At 52.9% G+C, this 16330-nt stretch overlaps 1 protein-coding gene across 1 annotated transcript; it reads right to left on the bottom strand.

The window, feature by feature from the left end:
- Nucleotides 1–1160: 1160 nt before the first annotated feature.
- RGSL1 (regulator of G-protein signaling like 1) lies at nucleotides 1161–15878 on the bottom strand (the record flags this gene model as incomplete). The annotated part of the gene is given in 20 exon segments (XM_009707073.1): nucleotides 1161–1285; nucleotides 1907–1964; nucleotides 2773–2953; nucleotides 3995–4124; nucleotides 4543–4639; nucleotides 5149–5263; nucleotides 5743–5936; nucleotides 6231–6277; nucleotides 8566–8799; nucleotides 10584–10646; nucleotides 11208–11309; nucleotides 11340–11567; nucleotides 11850–12169; nucleotides 12330–12490; nucleotides 13301–13398; nucleotides 13842–13970; nucleotides 14513–14646; nucleotides 14729–14795; nucleotides 15071–15153; nucleotides 15854–15878. Coding segments are annotated over 20 exon segments (2591 nt in total), but the record flags the coding sequence as incomplete, so codon positions are not given.
- Between the last annotated feature and the right edge of the window lie 452 nt (nucleotides 15879–16330).

Below are 16330 nucleotides of genomic sequence, written 5' to 3'. Positions count from 1 at the left end.
CGGCCCAGCCTTAAACGGTGACAGCTTGGTAGTCTTGGAGCACACCAGCACGGGGTCTTACCCCAGCTCGGCTGCAGAGCAGTAGCTGAAGCACCTGCCTGTAGGTATCGAAATCCTCTCACTCTGATTTTTAACCAGAACTTGACAGTGATAAATGACAGGGAGCAGAACACCAGCTTGCTGACACCCACTCGACCGTCAAAGCACGATTAGTATGTGCCTATTTTGGTTTCCCCTTTAATCAAAAAATCAATTAGACAATTTCCAAATGAATAATCAGTCAAGGAGCTGACTTGTCAGGCAGACTGACAGCACTTAGCACCACTTTCTTTGTGTTTTTCAGTTATTCAGTGTATTGAAACTAAACAAGTGGATGAGGATTTTTCCCTAGAGATGTCCCAGTGAATGTCACCTCAAATCTTGATGAAAGCTTATTCTCCACTCCAGATGTTCAAAGCATCCTCCACGTAATGCCACTGAGCCTGTTGTTTGGCTGCATGGTTCTTCTCCTTTTCCTGCTCCCATCTGACTTGCAACCCAAAAGATGAATTGCTTTATTTCTGGTTAAGGGTGTGTGCGAGAGTATTTTTAACTTGGTTATCAAAGTAAACAACAGTTATGCAACAGCTCTTTGCTCGTGAAGTCTCTGCACCCACTTCCCTGTTCCTCAAAGAAATTTCTAAAAACCCACTGGGTAATTTTGACTGCATTTGATGGAAAGGAACAATTTCAGAGATGCTTCATTCTCCAACAGGCCTGCACCACATACATCCTCAAAGTTGTGTGAAGCAGCTGTGTGAAGGAAGGAGTTTGGCCCTTTTAAGGGGAACCCCGTTGGACACCAAAAACCCAGGTCTGGACATCTCTGCATTGGAAGGACAAGCCTGAGGACAAATGTGGAGCAGGGGGACAAGCACTCGGCTTACTTGGACCATAGATGTCAGATGATTTGGAGGAGGTTTTTGTACTGGGCAAAGAGATTGGCACTCTGTCCTTTGCAGAGACCTGAAAGCTCCTCATCACCTTCCAGGTGTAGAACCTGTATGAGAAATACTGAAGACAGCAAACCTCCAAGCAGACATCTACAGCTGAGCTCCTGGGGAGTTTTCATCGTGTCAGAGGAACAGATGGCTGGAGAAAAAGGCTAGCATCCACAGTACCTTCTCCAGAAGTACATCAAGATGGGGAAGAGGATGACCTTGGCCCTGTGGTAGAGGACGTGGTTCAGTAGCCCCTTGAAAGATAAACTCCAGATTAAATCTCTCTCTTCTTCGGAGATGTTTACCTGGCCAGAGAAGAGACCTTGCTTAACCAAAGCAGGTTGTGACACTCCTGATGGGCGCTAGAGGCATGTTTCTCTCCCTGACCCCACCTTGCATTTCAGCGGTCTCTAGGAAGGGATACTAGTTACATCCTGGCTGACTGTCCCAGATACAAGGGTAGGAATCCCTCCCCACCTCGATCTCCCCTTTCCAAAGGGAAGACAGGCAGAGCCATGGCTACTGCAAGGGGAAGAGGTGGGTGCAGTGGCGAGGGGATGCTGGTGACATTGACCTCGGGAGAGCGAAAGGACTGAACGGGTGGTGTGCAGCACCCATCCTGGTGCTTCAGCCCTGGCATTTCTCCAGCAGGTAAGGGATTTCACCATCTCCTTGTCCATGCACTTGTGCTTAATCTACGCGGGGTCAAGTGCTAGCGTGGGTCTGGTGGTGGATCACTTCTCACCCCGTGGAGGTCCCAAGCTCCAGAACATGCTCTGAAGCTTCACAGCGTGCTTTGCTGGAGCAGGTCCAGATCTCTGCCTGGTTCCCCTTTCCCCACAACTGCTCGCAGCTGCGGTGCAATGGTCTTGAGCAATGAGCAGGCAGCAGCCTTCAGCCTTCCTGGGTGGGTCCCAGGATCTTACCCGCAATTTGGGGGGAATATCAGAGTTCAGGAAGAGTTTGCTGATGATGGCAGCTTTCCTTTTGAGAAAAGCAACTTACTTTTCTGACTGCATGTTGTGGGCTGCCAGAGCTTCAATTGAAACAGCCAGCCTGGAAAACCTGCAAAGGCATGTAGGGTCTTGCTCCGAGATTAGTGCTCTTGACTGCTAGGCTAGGCGGTCGTGTTCTTGCTTAGCTTTGTATTTACTGGGCCAGAAAAAGCCATCCACAAGGTGTGGAACAGGAGGGACAAAAACCCACATTCCTTTTCTACCACCCTCATGGTCATGGTGTTCACCTGGAGGGTGTGATATTTGCCCTTTTTCAGGAAAAAAGGCGAATCGAAACCTGGTCTTGCGCATGTGGGACTGCAGGGCTGTTGAGTGTTGGCCATGGCTTGCACGTACAGGTTTGTCAGGGAACTGGACAAAGTCAATGGAGAAAAGCCATAACTGGCAGGTCAAGAAAGTTGTAGGCAAAGTGTTAGATTGCTTGGGACTTTCAAACCCAAAGTACTTCTAAGATACCCAAACAAGAACCCTTGGGAACTACTTCTGGTTGAAATGGAGGCCTATGGTAGTTCCAGGGGCAGGTAACCATGAGCAGATTAGATGTAGATAGCTTTGGGGTGAGACTTTGGTTGTGTCCTATGATGTGTAGATACCAGCCTCGCATAGAGGCACTGATAAGAGTTTAGGGGTGGCAACAAGGACCTCAGTGTGTGCTAATGAACCCATGGACCAGGCTTTGTTCACTGCCGAGAGATGGGCGCTACCTGCAGGATGGGTTTGGGCCAGAGCCATGGGAGACTGGTGGTACCTGAGCACTCGGTGGGAAGGGAACTTACTTGTCAATCTCCAGCTAAAAGCAGAGGTCATCGACGAGGAAGTTGACGGTAATGAGCTGGTTGTTAAACAGGTGGCGTTTCACTAGGACCATCTCCTTGTGCGGTGGGGTGCTGGCAGAGGCCGTCTGGGAGTGGAAAGTGCCCACGGTGCTGCTGCTCTGCATCAACCTGATGGGCAAGTCTGAGAGAGGGGAAGAGCTGTTGTGTCCTGCTTCACCCAGAACTGGGTTTGAGGCCAGCTGGGCATCTGGTGCTGAGCTATACCCCGTTCCTTCACCTCGCCTGTGCTTGCTTTACCTCCATGCAAGTAATTTGCTGAGGGTCTTTCTACCTATGTGGACTACAGCCTTCCTGCAGCCAGGCTTTCCAGGGAATTCAGACCCATCCAGGGTGCAGCCTTACTTCTAGCTTAGTAACCTCCTCCATCCATCCTCCTCTTTGCACCCATGGAGTGCTTATGTTCATTGTTTTTGTAGGGGATGGCCAGAGTACATTAGATCAAAAGTCTGCTGGTCTGTCTAGCTGTTATCCTGTCTCTGACAGAGGCCACAAGCAGATAACTAGGGAGAAGGCAAGGTAAAATCTGTGTTATTTCCCCCATATGCAATATTCTCCAGCTTTCATAGTTTTCATTTCCAGGGATTTCTTGATCTAGATGGAGTTTCTGTGTATTTAGCAATTTCAGTGGATTTCTTTTCTAACTGATTTTCCATCCTCCTCTTGAACCTCAGTGTAAACTTTCAGGATCTACATCCTTTGGCAAAGCACCCCATAAGTCAGCTCCCTGTTGCATAGAAAACAACTCCCTTTTTGTTTAGTTTTTGTCCTGTGTCACCTTAGCTTCATTTAGCGTCTCCTGTTTTTTGTGGAAGGGATGCAAACTTGCATATACATTATTGCTTGAGAGAGATGCAACAGCATCGTAGGACATCTGCATTAGAAAACCAGATACTGCATGAATGTGTACGCGTGCCTGTTGCCTGGGCAAAACTCTGAACCTCATCTCCCAACGCCGGCACCTAAGTCTGCAGACTTCTGCACAGCAATATCTGGCATCCTGAGATACCCGGTCTTCTGGCTCTTTGTATGCCTCTGGCAGAGAAAACTAAGTCAGTATATGGGGATGGGAGATGAGCCACCAGTTTCCTCCATTTACTTCTCTGCCTAAGCCCAGGACTGTCGCGGGGAGGGAGAAGAGGGGGTGGCAGGAGTCTAGCCATACTTTCCTCCTCATTTCCTAGTTCCCGACAGAGAAAATCCTCAAACTCTGCACGATATTTGTCTTTGTCCATCTCCCTCCAGAAGCTGCAGATGTTCTTGATGATGTTGTGAATGGCATACCAGGCCGACCGCTGCAGAGACACGGCACAGCCCTGGGGAGCCAACCCCTGCCTGTGGCAATAGGGTTGGTCCCAGACAGAGCCCTCCCATTGGGACCCACCACTGTGAGCTGGAGGACCAGAGCCCAGCCTCGGCAGTGGGATTTGTGACCCCGCCATCATCTTTGCTTTCCAGTATTTCTTGGTTTCACTCGTGGCCACAGGTAATAGTGTGTATCACCCTAGCCAGTCCTGACCAAATTTGGTGAAGTCTGCGTGGAGCAGGACTCTGGAGCTTGTAGGGGTGATCCTTTACCTATCAGCTGCCCTTTTGCGACCCTCCAAGTCTGACCCCCTCACCCCATTTAGGTGAGCACCTCTTGACCCGCAGCATCTCCCTTCTTGCCTGGACAACATCCTCAGCCTGCCAGCAGAGAGGGTCCTTCCTTACCAGCTTGTCTGTCATGAAGTTCCCCATCCCATGCTGCGAAGAAAGGTTTGACTTATGCATATTGCTTGGAGGGAACAGGTCCTGGTACTCTTGAAACCTGCCAGATGGGAGATCAGAGAGAGCATCAAGGGCAGGCAGATGCATGAGGAGAGCAGTGGTTTGGTGGGTGGCTAATTGGGGGGAGCAGCTGACAGGGAGAGCCCTGGGGTTGGGGTCCCACTGGACTTCTGTTCCTGAGGGAGACTGGAGAATGGGACGGGGTGGGGGCTGGATCCCCTCCCCTGGGCTCTGTTCTTGCACATAGCAGGCTTGGGAGTGTCTGTCCTGCTTACCTGCAGTGTGTTTCCTCCTCCAGTCCAGCACCCTGCAAGCCCAACAGTGATTTGGTCCCCATGGGACAAGCCTTGCAGGCCTTGCACAGGCAAATGCAACAGCTGTTTTGCTGGGGTGAGGGTCTGGCTGGGATTTTGATACACCGGCTGATAGTTCATAGGGAAATATATTTGTGGCAGTTGCTATCTGTCACCTTGGGGTGGGATGGATGTTGGGAAGGATGTGTTTGCATAACCACTGGGCTTAAGGAACCAGCCTGACCCAGGTGCTCACCATCGTTTTTTCATTGCTTTCTGGACAAAGATCTGTGCTGTCATCAGCATGAAGGGGCTGACTGCTTCAGCCTTATTTATTTCTTTGATGATAGAAGCGTGGCAGTCCAGCTCTTCTGGAAGAGGAGTGCAGTCACTGCCTGCCCCTGCCAGCCACCCTGACCCACCATGACATCTCTTCCTACCCTCACGTCTGCAAGTGGCACCCTGTCCCATCTCTCCCTGCTCTGTCTGCTGTTTGCTGAATTTGGTTGTCTCATCCCTTCTCCTTTTTATACTGTGTTAATTGCATACTTTGGGGATGAAGCTGTGACTCCAAAAGCACCTAAAGGAAACAAGATAGGGAAGAGCTATTTCTGCCACTGCAGGAATTGCACGTTGCAGTTCTTGGTCAGCAGATCCTGCCAAAGAAGTAGGCCACCTTCCTAGAAATAAGTGGCAGTGGCAGGCCTCAGAAAATAAATGCTCCACTGGATGGGAACGGAGAGTTGGCATGTCCCTGCAAGAGGATATAAAATCTGCAACCAGCACCCAGCTCTGGGAAAAGAGGCTTTCATAATGAATGGAGTAAAGTGCAGGGTGGGAGAGTGCCTACCAGCTGGGATTTCAGCATGGAAGTAATTTCTGACAATGCTGTTAACGAGGAAGCTCTTCATCTTGGGGTTGGTCTCCGTGACCAGCTTCTCCACAGCCATCCAGAAACGCAGTGGTTCATCTGCATTGCGCTCCTCGAGGAACTGCTTGAAGAACTGCTGGTGGGCAGGGTTGTACAGTACCTTCATGAAGTGCCTTTAGAGGAGACACCAGGAGATGTGACCTGGAAAATAGCCAGGACCTCTGTGCTTGCTTCTCCAACAAGAGAGAGATACCTGAAGAAGAGCTAGAAATGTGGATGAGTCCTGCGTGCGCTCTGTGAAGCAGATGGGCCAGTAAAGGTACTGATGGAGCGCAGCCTCCCTCATCTGTCTTGCCCATAGAATCGTTTAGGTTGGAAAAGACCTTTAAGATCATCATCCAGCGAGCCGTTGGGAATCCAGGGTGGGATTCTCCTGGCAAGCTGCTTCTTTTCTGCCATAGATGTACCTGCCCGACAGCTTTGCTGCCATGTAGCCAAAGGAACTGGTCTCAGCCTGAAGAAGAGGCTTCACTCAGGGAGTCAAGAAGGCGGCAGCATTTTGGGTCTGTGATAGTGTCCTGGCGACAGATGGAGACCTCAGAACCTGCAAATGGCCTGGGCAGCCCCGCAGAGACCAGGGGAGGGAGGCAGGTAAGGATGGGGCGCCTGAAAGGACAAGTGGGAGGAGGAGGAGGCCATGCTCCTCTCTGGCATTTGCTGAGAATAAACAATAATTTGCCACTGCATGGCAAAGGGCTTCATGCATTTGGCCATGGAGAGGGTGTTCTGGAGTGGAAAACCCTTCCCACTTGCAACTGGTAGATCAGGAGATTATTGATAGATGTAAAGCCAGAGGATAGCTACGTTGAAAAGATTCAGCAGAGCTTTGGAAAACCAGAGCAGGGAGTGGACTAGGATTTTGGCTCATTTATGAGGTCAGCAAGCCCTTATTTGAAGATCAATGGACTGGGTCAAATATTTTCTTTGTTTTAAGTGTGGCTCCTGAGACCAGCTTTCACAATAAACAATAAGAGCTGCTCCTACTCAGGACTTGTGTCCTGGTTACCATTTATATCCCAATGTGGAGCTGCGAGGATTCATGTCTGGAGTATTCCCAGGAGGCGAGACATGAGCCACGCAGACATTCACGCGGTCAGCGTATACAGAGGTTTAAGTGTGGTCACAGGGTGATTTGAAGTGATTTTTTTCTGGGAATGAGAGCTGCCCAGCTGTAGTACAGATGGCATGCCAGGCAGTGATTGAGGATGAAGCGCATGGGACACGCACAAGATGCGAGGAGTAAATCTGAACTATGGGGTTGGGGATGTGTCAAAACATTTTTCTCCTTTCCCTGGTAACTCCACAGCTCTGACCCACAGGCCACCCATGCCTCCACCTGAGAGGACCCAATGATGAAGCAGGGAGCAGTGGCACTCCAGGAAAGCACTGCGGAAAATCCGCTTCCTGAAAGAGTGGAAGTAGCAAAAACCAGCAAAGCCCTGTGCTTGCAAGGTGCCAGGCCTGGGTCTTCTAGATGGCTTCTCTACTGCAACAGTGGTGGACTTTGTCGTGCTTGATTTGGTTTTTCTCACGGGAACTGTCCTCTTTCTGTTCTTGGGTTCAACGGCTCTGGGAACAGAACAAGGTTGGCCCCTTCCTCAGCCAGAGCCTGCTCACAGCTGTCCGCAGGGCACGGGACCCCAGAACCACCATGCTGATGTCTGCACGGTGAGCCCGGCTCAGGAGACACTGCGTCCTGTGGGAACTCCACCTCTTGATGGTTTGACCTTCTTGGCATCTGCTTCAGAGAAGCCCCCCTGCTCCCACCCTCTCTGGCTGGATTAACACCCCAAAACACATGCCTTTCATGAGTGGCTACACCTCTCTCTCTTTCTGGAGGTGTTCTACCAGAAGCTGGGAAGATCCCTGCTTGTCCAGTCCCCTAAGGGTGTGCTGCAACACCTGCAAGGGCGCAATGATTGGGAACCCACCCTGCTTCTAGCCCGCTCAGACTGGACTCACCAAGTGATGGACTTTTGAGACACAGCAGCTCATTTTCCTTGCTTGGGTTATCCACAGCCAGCGAGGGTTTCTGAACAGACAGTGCATTTGACATCATCTTCTGGGGGTCTGCATCAGACACAGAAGAGGGGACAGATCCCACCTTCATTCCTTCTGTCTACAACAGCCTTCAGCACTTGCTCCGAGTGCTGTATTGTGATGGTTACTCATCTTTCCTTTCCCCTTATGTGTCCTGTTCCCATGATCTACCTGTGACACTGCGTTTCTCAGGGGTGACCGAGGCCCCACAAGCTACCTAAGGGTTGCTACAGGTGACTGCTGTCCCTCTCCCTGCACAGGCAGGTGACCAGAAACTTGGTGTCGTTCTCAAAAGATGATGTGAGAAGACAAAGCTGAGGAGTTACATCAGTGTGGCCAGTCCCAGCGCCCACAGGAGAAGGTCAAGCTGTGGAAGTGGGGTGACAGTGGCTGTCACTGGCTTTGGGTTTCAGTCCCTTTGCTGCAGCCTCCATTTGGTCTGGTGACCCAGGCCAGTGCAGGGATGCGGCATTTGGTGCCTCGGGTTCTGGCAGGAGGGAATTTGGCCCATATCTCACTGCCAAAGCTTGGATTACAGCTGATGGCTCCAAGATAACCTGTCCCAACCCGCTCCCCGGTGTCCATGCCCTGTCAGCAATACAGCAATGCGTCTACGTGCTGGGGGCATTGGTCACCACCAAAAAATGCTTTATCAGCCTGAGCCAACATAAACCACAGAAGAAACTGAGAGCCTCTGCTTACCGGTGCTGCACAGGAGCCGTTCCACCTCTGTCTGGATGGGGATCCCCCTTTCCGGAGGTCCCGAGTGGCAATTGATGGCCAGTGCTCCGAGGAGAGACCTTCCAAGTTCCTTGTGCCATGCAAGGCCTGGCTGAGCTTCAAGGACTGGTTTATCCGCTGGGACAGGAGGAAACATTCGTCTTTCCCAACAGTGTAGCCTTGCATCGCGGGCATCAGGACATCGCTCTGCGGAGACTACAGCGAGAAGAGCAGAAGGTGATCGTACAGAGCACATACCCCATCTGAGGAGCTGCTCCTGCACTGACCCCGACCGGCTAACTGCACGTTTTACTGTGCCTTAGAGCACAAACCTACCCAAGTTAGATCTTTAAACTGTCTGGAAGAAATCTCCGCAAGCACAAAGCTCAGCATAGACCTTACACCCACCCGTGCAGCTGCTTAAAGCTGGTTTATATCTGCCTGCAGGTGGGATGTACTGGGGGCATACAGCAGGTCCCCCAGGTAGTCCAGACAGTTGCTTGCCAGCAAAGGCAGCGGCTTTCCTGAAGAGGTCAACATCCACTCAGGAGGGCTGAAAACAACCCTGGAGGTCTCCCTGGCAGACAGGTATCCTCGTGTGTCCTTTTTAGTTGGCTGCTGGCCCTGGGACTGGCTCTACCTGGTGCCCTGGGAGTGCCTCCCTCACCCACCGCTGAGACCCTCCTGCAAGTTTTGGTCCTCCCCACCAGCAAGCAGTTTGCAGGACTCGGTGAGCAGCAGGGTCAGAGCTGGCTGGTGTCTGACTGAGATACACGCTGCTGAGAGCAAGCACCAAAAATAACCCTGCTAAGCCCTCGAGCAGTTCCCCTGACATCAGTGCGGTGAGACCCGGGGAGGAGTTTGGCTTAGGGGATGGTGCCCGTGGAAAGCATGGCCTCGACACCTGCTGAAGTGCTAATTGCACTCCTAGACCAGAACTGTGCTCTGAGGGGTAATTGCCTCGACAAGAGATGCTTAAAAACCTGGGCAGCTAATTAACTTGCAACCAAGAGCATTTAATGAATCGGGATCAGGAGCTGCCAGCTGTCTTTTCCAAAATGCTCAGCTCTTGCTGACTGAGTTGCTGGCATCTCTGTGAGCCAGCTCTTCGGGGGCACTAGCCCTGACAGCTTCTCTTTACCATTTCCAGGGTCAGCTGCTGATTTTACATTGCAGTTTGGGGAAAGGCCTAACGGTTGGTTTGAAGAGCACCATCTGCAGTGAGCAAAATTGCCTGCATGGGTTACGCAGGGATGCATGCAGGTGGGATGCTCGGGGGTTTCTGTCTGCGAGGAAGTTTCTGGGTGTAAGGCTAGCATTTAGGGTGTTAATAAACATGAGGTATTAGTGGGATTTCCACTACCAGGAGGGATAATAGTCCGGGAAGAGGAGTGCTCGTGTGACTCTGCTTTCTTAAATCATCCCTTTACACAGTGAAAAAATATGTGGAAAACTTGAGCGTGGTTGAATCATAGGCTAAAAGGCTGCATTGCCCTCTTCCCCCAGCGTGTTGGCCAGGCACTCGTGCTGGGACAGGGACATACGCATGTGACACGAGTCACATTAATAGTGGTATTTGCTGTGAGCAAGGCATAAAGGGGGAGAGTTAATTCCCAGAAGTGGGCAACCATGAGGCAGTTACCCAGTGCACTGCCTGCTGCTGGTCTCACCCCCACCTACCCTGAAAGATTCTGGTTAAGTTTCTCCCTGCTTTTAGGCTGGGTCATGCCCCATCTCAGGGGAACCCTTGCAGGGCATGCCTGCAGCGCTGCTGACTTATGGGATGCTGTGGTAGAAGAGCTGAGGATCATTGCTCCGGACAGCTGGAGCAGGGTGGGCTTTGCTGTATCACCCTGCGTTGGCCAAGGAACGCCGTGGGATGCTGGACTATTGCAGCTAATGCTGGGCTTCTCTTCCCTCCCTCCTTCCAACTTTTCACATCCCCGCTGGTGCTTGCACACCTCACGAGGATGCCTGTGTCCCCTGTGCATCTTCTTTACCATAAACTGGAGGAACATCTTGTCATCGTCAGCCAGAAATTCCTCGTAGAAGCAGCAGAGCACCTGAGGAGCAAAGGTGGGTTGTCCTCAGTCAGTGCTCCAGTAGCAACTGCCACCCCCCAGCCCCAGCGTACCCTGAGGTCACAGTGGTGATGCCGTGGGCAGGTTACACCTCGCTGAGACGCCCAGGACAGCTCTGCCAGGAGCTATACACCCAGGTTGGTCCGTTGGGCTGCTCAGAGGCTGCCCAGAAGGGCTTGGGTTGTAAATGTGTTTTAACTTGTGTTGTGCTGGAACCAGCAACTCAGATGCAAAAGGATGGCCGCTGCCCTGCCATCCCCTTGCATGTGCATCTAACAACCGTGGTCACCAGGTGCTAAAGGACTGATCACCTCTGCTCCACTGCCCAGCAACCCAGTGAGGATGCTCCTCTCTGCTGGCCTGGCGCATCTTGGTCACCGGTTCCAGTGCAAGGTGGCTTGCAACTGTAAACTTTTCCCTTCCTAATCTCTTTTCACCTTCATTTTCCAAAACCCTCTCTTAAACATGTCTACAGCCACCAGCCCAGGGGTGCCAACACCAGTTGTACCTCCCAGCCTGACCACTGCCAGCACCGCTCTGTACCTTGCAAAGCTCCTTCTGGGCTCTGAATATCCAGGGGGAGAATTCTCCGGACATCAGATGGTTCCGCAGGCTCCTGAGAGTCCTGGTATCTAAGGGAAGATGCTGAATGTTGCCCTCCTCCAGCTAGGTCACGCATATCTTCTCCCTGAGCAAATGACGCAGGCGAAAACTATTTCCTCTGCTGGGGTCCAGCACCACAGGCAGAAATTCCTCCAGGTCATGCCACAGGTCCAGGAGATGAGTCTCCACGGACCGGTCCTGGCGCTTCAAGAAATCCCTGAAGGGCCGTCCCGCACAGGTCTCAGCGCTAAGGGCCCAGGGAAGGAAATTCGTCTCGACCGGCTTTTTCAGGGATGGCAGCTGGACAAGGGGTGCAGAGGAGCACAGGTTAGAGAGGACTTTCTCTTCACAGAGATCTTCCAGATGAAGGATAGGGTCTGCACTGGGTCTAGGTCTTTCGGGAGAGGTTGCTCCTCCTTTGCCTCCAAAGGCAGTGCTTGTAGGATGCTCTGACTGCTGAGGAACGGATCCCAAAGCATCCTTATCCAGATGTGATTCCCCTGTGCTCCCAGCTGGCCCTGGCTGCCTTTCTGACTGCACTTGAAAACTGAGCATCTTCTTTTCTTGGGTGTCTCTTCCTGCCTTGACCAGGGTCCAGATCTTTGCTTTGGCCTTCTTGCTGCAGTAGGGCCCTGACAAACCCTGGCTCCTTTTAATATGCATCGTGAAGAGATTCTCCGAAAAGCCTGACTGCTCCTGCGAGTTGGCCCGTAACAGACACTCCTGATATTCCTGCAGCAGAGGCTGGCACAGTTTCTCTTCCTCCATGCCCATCTTGCAGCAGATGAAGAATTTAGGGAGCCAGTAACTCTGAATCATAAAAAGGGCCTGTTCCTGCATCTTGCTTAGGATCTCCCTGCTGGTGCTGATGGGCTGAACGTGCCTGGCTTTCGGCAGCGATCCTGAAATGGATGCAGGGGATTACGATGGGGAGATGGCTCCACACAGACCATTCCTCAGCCAAACAAAGCTGATGATGGTAATCCCACCTCCCTGGGGGCATCCAGGAAAGGCCACCTCTCTGGAAGGGCACTGCTTGTCCCCAGCTCTCATGTTTCTTACCAACCATGGTCCTGCAGAGAGAGATGACGCTGGAGCCTTCACGCAGGTGAGTGGCTTTCAGCTTGTGGAGCAAGGACAGGTGGAGGTCCCTCTGCCTCGGGTCCGACTCGTCAAGCCCCAGGAGCCTTTCAGTGGTGAGCCAGAAGTTGGTCAGTTCTTCCCTATGGATCAGACAAAGGACGGGAGTTGGAGGGAGTCCCTGAAAGCCCCGCTGATGAGCAAAGCAGCCTGTGGTGTTTAATTACAAAAGAAAGAAAAGAAAGAAGGAAAGATCACCTGGATGAACCAAGGGAACAGTGTAGAGAAGAGCCAAGGTTAGGCATCTCCCTGGCATGCAAGTGCCCATGCTGGGGCTCTGCTGCTGGCTCACTTCTAAAGCTCCATCTGGGATGCCAGTGTCTCCTGTCCCACCGGTGCTTACCCATGCCCCCAGCTCTGTAGCTCTGTGTCGGTGTCCCGCCGGGCAGCTTGCCCGCGGCTGGCTAGGAAGGGGCTGTGGAGCATCCCATGCCCACCTGCCAGCAGCCACCAGTCAGCGCTTCACCAGTTCAGCGGTTTTGCTGTCAGAGAGAGAGCGCAGAGCATGGCATCGGGGGTGGCATGCAGGAGAGGTCCCCAGGAAAGCCCCCCCAGCATCCCCCAGCCTCCCTGCCAGAGGCTGCCGGAGGGCAGCAGTGCTGAGAGCCAGGAGACCAGCAAACCGCACTGAAACGGGAGTTTCAGACAGGCTGCGGGATGCACGTGTGGTGTTTGCAAGGACAACCCGCTCATGTCTGTGACAGTCTGCCCAGCTATCGTGCCTCTTCCCCTTGCAAACCTCCATCTATTTTGCTCGAGTTTGGGGCTTGCCCTCAATTTCCTTCAGCTTGAGGTTCAACCCGACAGGAGAAGAAGCAGCAGTGCATTCGGAAACAGCACTGGAGCAAGCCTCCACGAATTGCTTATTTTTTGTGACGTGAAAATCTGCATACCTGCTGCCATAGCTTTCTTTCCAGCGGCCTTCCCTTGCGTTGACACGCAGGCTGACAAAGCAGTTGACTGGGGTGAGATGGCTCATTTTAGGGTTAGACTGAGCACAATTCAGACTTGCTGCCGGTAAGACAGACCACAGCATAGACGTGTTTTCCCAGTGGAGGCTGCATCAGATGAGGAGCATTTTGCACTACTGTGCGAGACCTCTGGGCACCCAGCATAGCAGCAAACCTGAAAGGTCAGGACCCCAGTTTCCTATGCCCAAGGATGCTCTCCAGCCCCGCTCCACCCATGTTCTGCATGGGAAATCCTGCTAAGGAGCTCTTTCAGCTTTTTCAGGGCTGTGGGGTAAAGCCCCGCTCATCCTGTGGAAAACCTGGGATCTGCCGCACCCCTAAAAATGGGATGCGCGATGCCTTTTTAATGCGGAGCAGAGGCAGGACCCGCTGGGCAGGCACCAGGTGGTGACAGCCCCGGCGAGACGAAGCCTTGCTGCGGTGGCAAAGTCGCTCCGATTTCTTCCGTGCCGCGATGACTCACCTGCTTCCCCCGACCGAATGAAACCCAGAGCTTCTGGCAGAGGATGAGACAGAGGCACAGGCTGGATTTGCAGAAGTGAGGCAGCCGGTGCCTTTCCAGCCAAGTCAGTAAAGCCGGGGGGCTGGGATCCTGCATGGCAACCCCCCATGCCCAAGAAGAGGATTAGGCTGTGAGCAAGGAGCCGTCTCTTGCCTGGGGATTAGGTGAGTAACGGGCCCCCGATACGGGGGAAGGAGGCAGGGGAAGGCACCCTGTTGCTGGATGGCGATACAAACCATCCCTGTGCTGAGAAAGAAGGGGGATACTCGAGCTATAGCCCCTGCCTGCATCCCTGCAAGCTCTGCCTGCAAACCTGGGAGACCCGGTGCTGCAAGGCTGCCTCTCCCCACAGCCTGCTTGCTTTCCCGGAGCCCGGGCAGGATGGTACGGCAGCTTTCTGGTGGCACCGAGAGAAGCAGGTTCCCTTTTGCTATGGGATCTGAGCGCTGCGAATGGTGCTTGTGGCTGTTGGGAAGGGGGACGTCAGTGGGGAGGGCTGAGCCAGTTTAAGGACCAACAGGACTTCACTCCTGGTGAATTCAGGAGCAATACAGGACACGTGGGGCTGATGTTTGTGTCCTCCTTCTCTGCCACCACACCTGCTCTCCTTAACTCCAGCGACTGATGTTTACTGAGGGCTGGATGGACCCCGTAAGCTGCAGCAGGACTTTAAATGGCTTGTGCTCCTCCCAGGGCTTAAAAGCAAAATGTCGCCTGGGTTTGAAATAATCCCCCAGCTGCACGAAGAGGAGAGCCAGAGAGAGGCCTTGGCAATGAGAAACCGGCTCCTTCACTCCCCTGCCCTGTGCCTGCCCTTCCTCCCTCTCTGCAAGGGGCATTTTTCTCACCAGGGAGCTCTGGCCAGAGGTCCCACTGGCCTGTGCTGCTGATGTAAATGGGTGTCTGGCCAAAAACCTGTATCGAAAGGAAAGGGGGGAGCTGAAAGGAGATGTAAGGTGCCAGGGGAGCCCAGAGCTCAGCTGTTCTAGTTAGTCCTGACTACGGAGGAGGGCATCATCTTCCTTTTCAGACCTCCATCTCCAAGCTGAGGTCCTCAGGTTTCTCACATTTTCCAACCTGAGTGGGGTGCATTCCCAATTTTCCTGGGGCCTCTAACACCACAGGAGCTGAAAGATCCCCTGAGAAGAGCTCAGAAAGGTCCTGGGCTTTATGGTGCGGAGTGGACTTACAGGAAGATTCAGAAACATGTTGAAAAAGTCAACAAAAACATCATCTCTCAGCAGAAGCCCCATGTCCGTGGAGGCTATGGTTGCTACAAGGGGGAGGAGAGAAAGTTACCTGGGCTTTGTGTTGCCAAGTGTGATATAAATGTGAACCAAAGGATGAGGATGGACAGCTCTAGGCGATGTGCGGTATGGGCTTGTCTCATGCACATGCGGGAGGATTTGGACCTGGGACAGTCCGTGAAATCTGGGTCCCAGTGCACCCATGTGCTCTGAGGGGGTGGCACAGGGTGTTTGGGATGCACCTGGTTTAGCTGCACGCAGGAGCTGGAAAGTTCGAATGGCAGCTTCCTAAATAGCAAAGGTATGCGGTTTGTGGAGGGTGAGCACGGATGGGGCGGCATCCATGGGGCAGGAGAAAGGAGATGCTGTGGCTGGAGGGGACAAGCTGTGCTCCTCCACCTCACCAGACACCAGCCATAACCCTGCTGTCACGGAGGGGAGCCCCATGCTGTGCTCTGGTGCTGCTGCTCAGACCCCGTTGCCTTGGTGCCCTCTGAGTCCTCTTGCTCAGGTTCTGGTAGCAAATTCCCCAAATTAGGAGGTACCATCAGGCTGGGGGGCAGGTGGTGGCTCTGAGTAGAGTGATAACCACTGCAGACCCTCACCCCATCCACCCAGGACATTAAGGCAGTGTGCCAGTAGTGCCCAACACCTCCCACTATCCTGTGAAGTTTTATTCATGTCTGAAAGGTCTGGATGCAAGGGGTTAGACTGGCATCAGCCTACTTGGTGGGTGGATGCCCTTGGACATGTCCACTTGCGAGAAGGCACAGCTGTGTCACAGGGAGGACCCCCATTTCAGAAACTGAACGCTGCTTTATCCCTGCTGTCCCTTTTGGAGTGTGCTGAGAGGGGCTGAAGCTTCCAGCAAAGGTAACTCACCAGTGGCTGTCACACTACCTTGTCCTGGGGACGTGCTCTGGAATGTCACACTGCTTGTGACACGCTTGTCCCGGGCTCTTGGGGACCGCAGGGCTCTCAGCACCTCCCTCTTTGCTGTCCTTTAGGGAAACGTCACTTTTTTTTTTTTTTAATCACCAGCCCTGCAATCATGCTTGGGCAGTCCTGAAATGAAACCCTTCCCCTCTCCCCACTTGGGCAGGCTTTGTGCCTTCAAACCAGACTCTTGGTAGCACCTCGGCACCGTGCGTGGTTGCTGTCAGTGCATCTGCTCAGGTGGTGGTGGGAATTTCACAGGAGACC

Source organism: Cariama cristata, unplaced genomic scaffold (assembly GCF_000690535.1).
Source record: "Cariama cristata isolate BGI_N322 unplaced genomic scaffold, ASM69053v1 scaffold23660, whole genome shotgun sequence".
In the NCBI taxonomy this organism is placed as follows: Eukaryota; Metazoa; Chordata; class Aves; order Cariamiformes; family Cariamidae; genus Cariama; species Cariama cristata.
The sequence above is the reverse complement of the archived record's forward strand: the minus strand, read 5'-3'. Positions and strand labels throughout refer to the sequence as shown.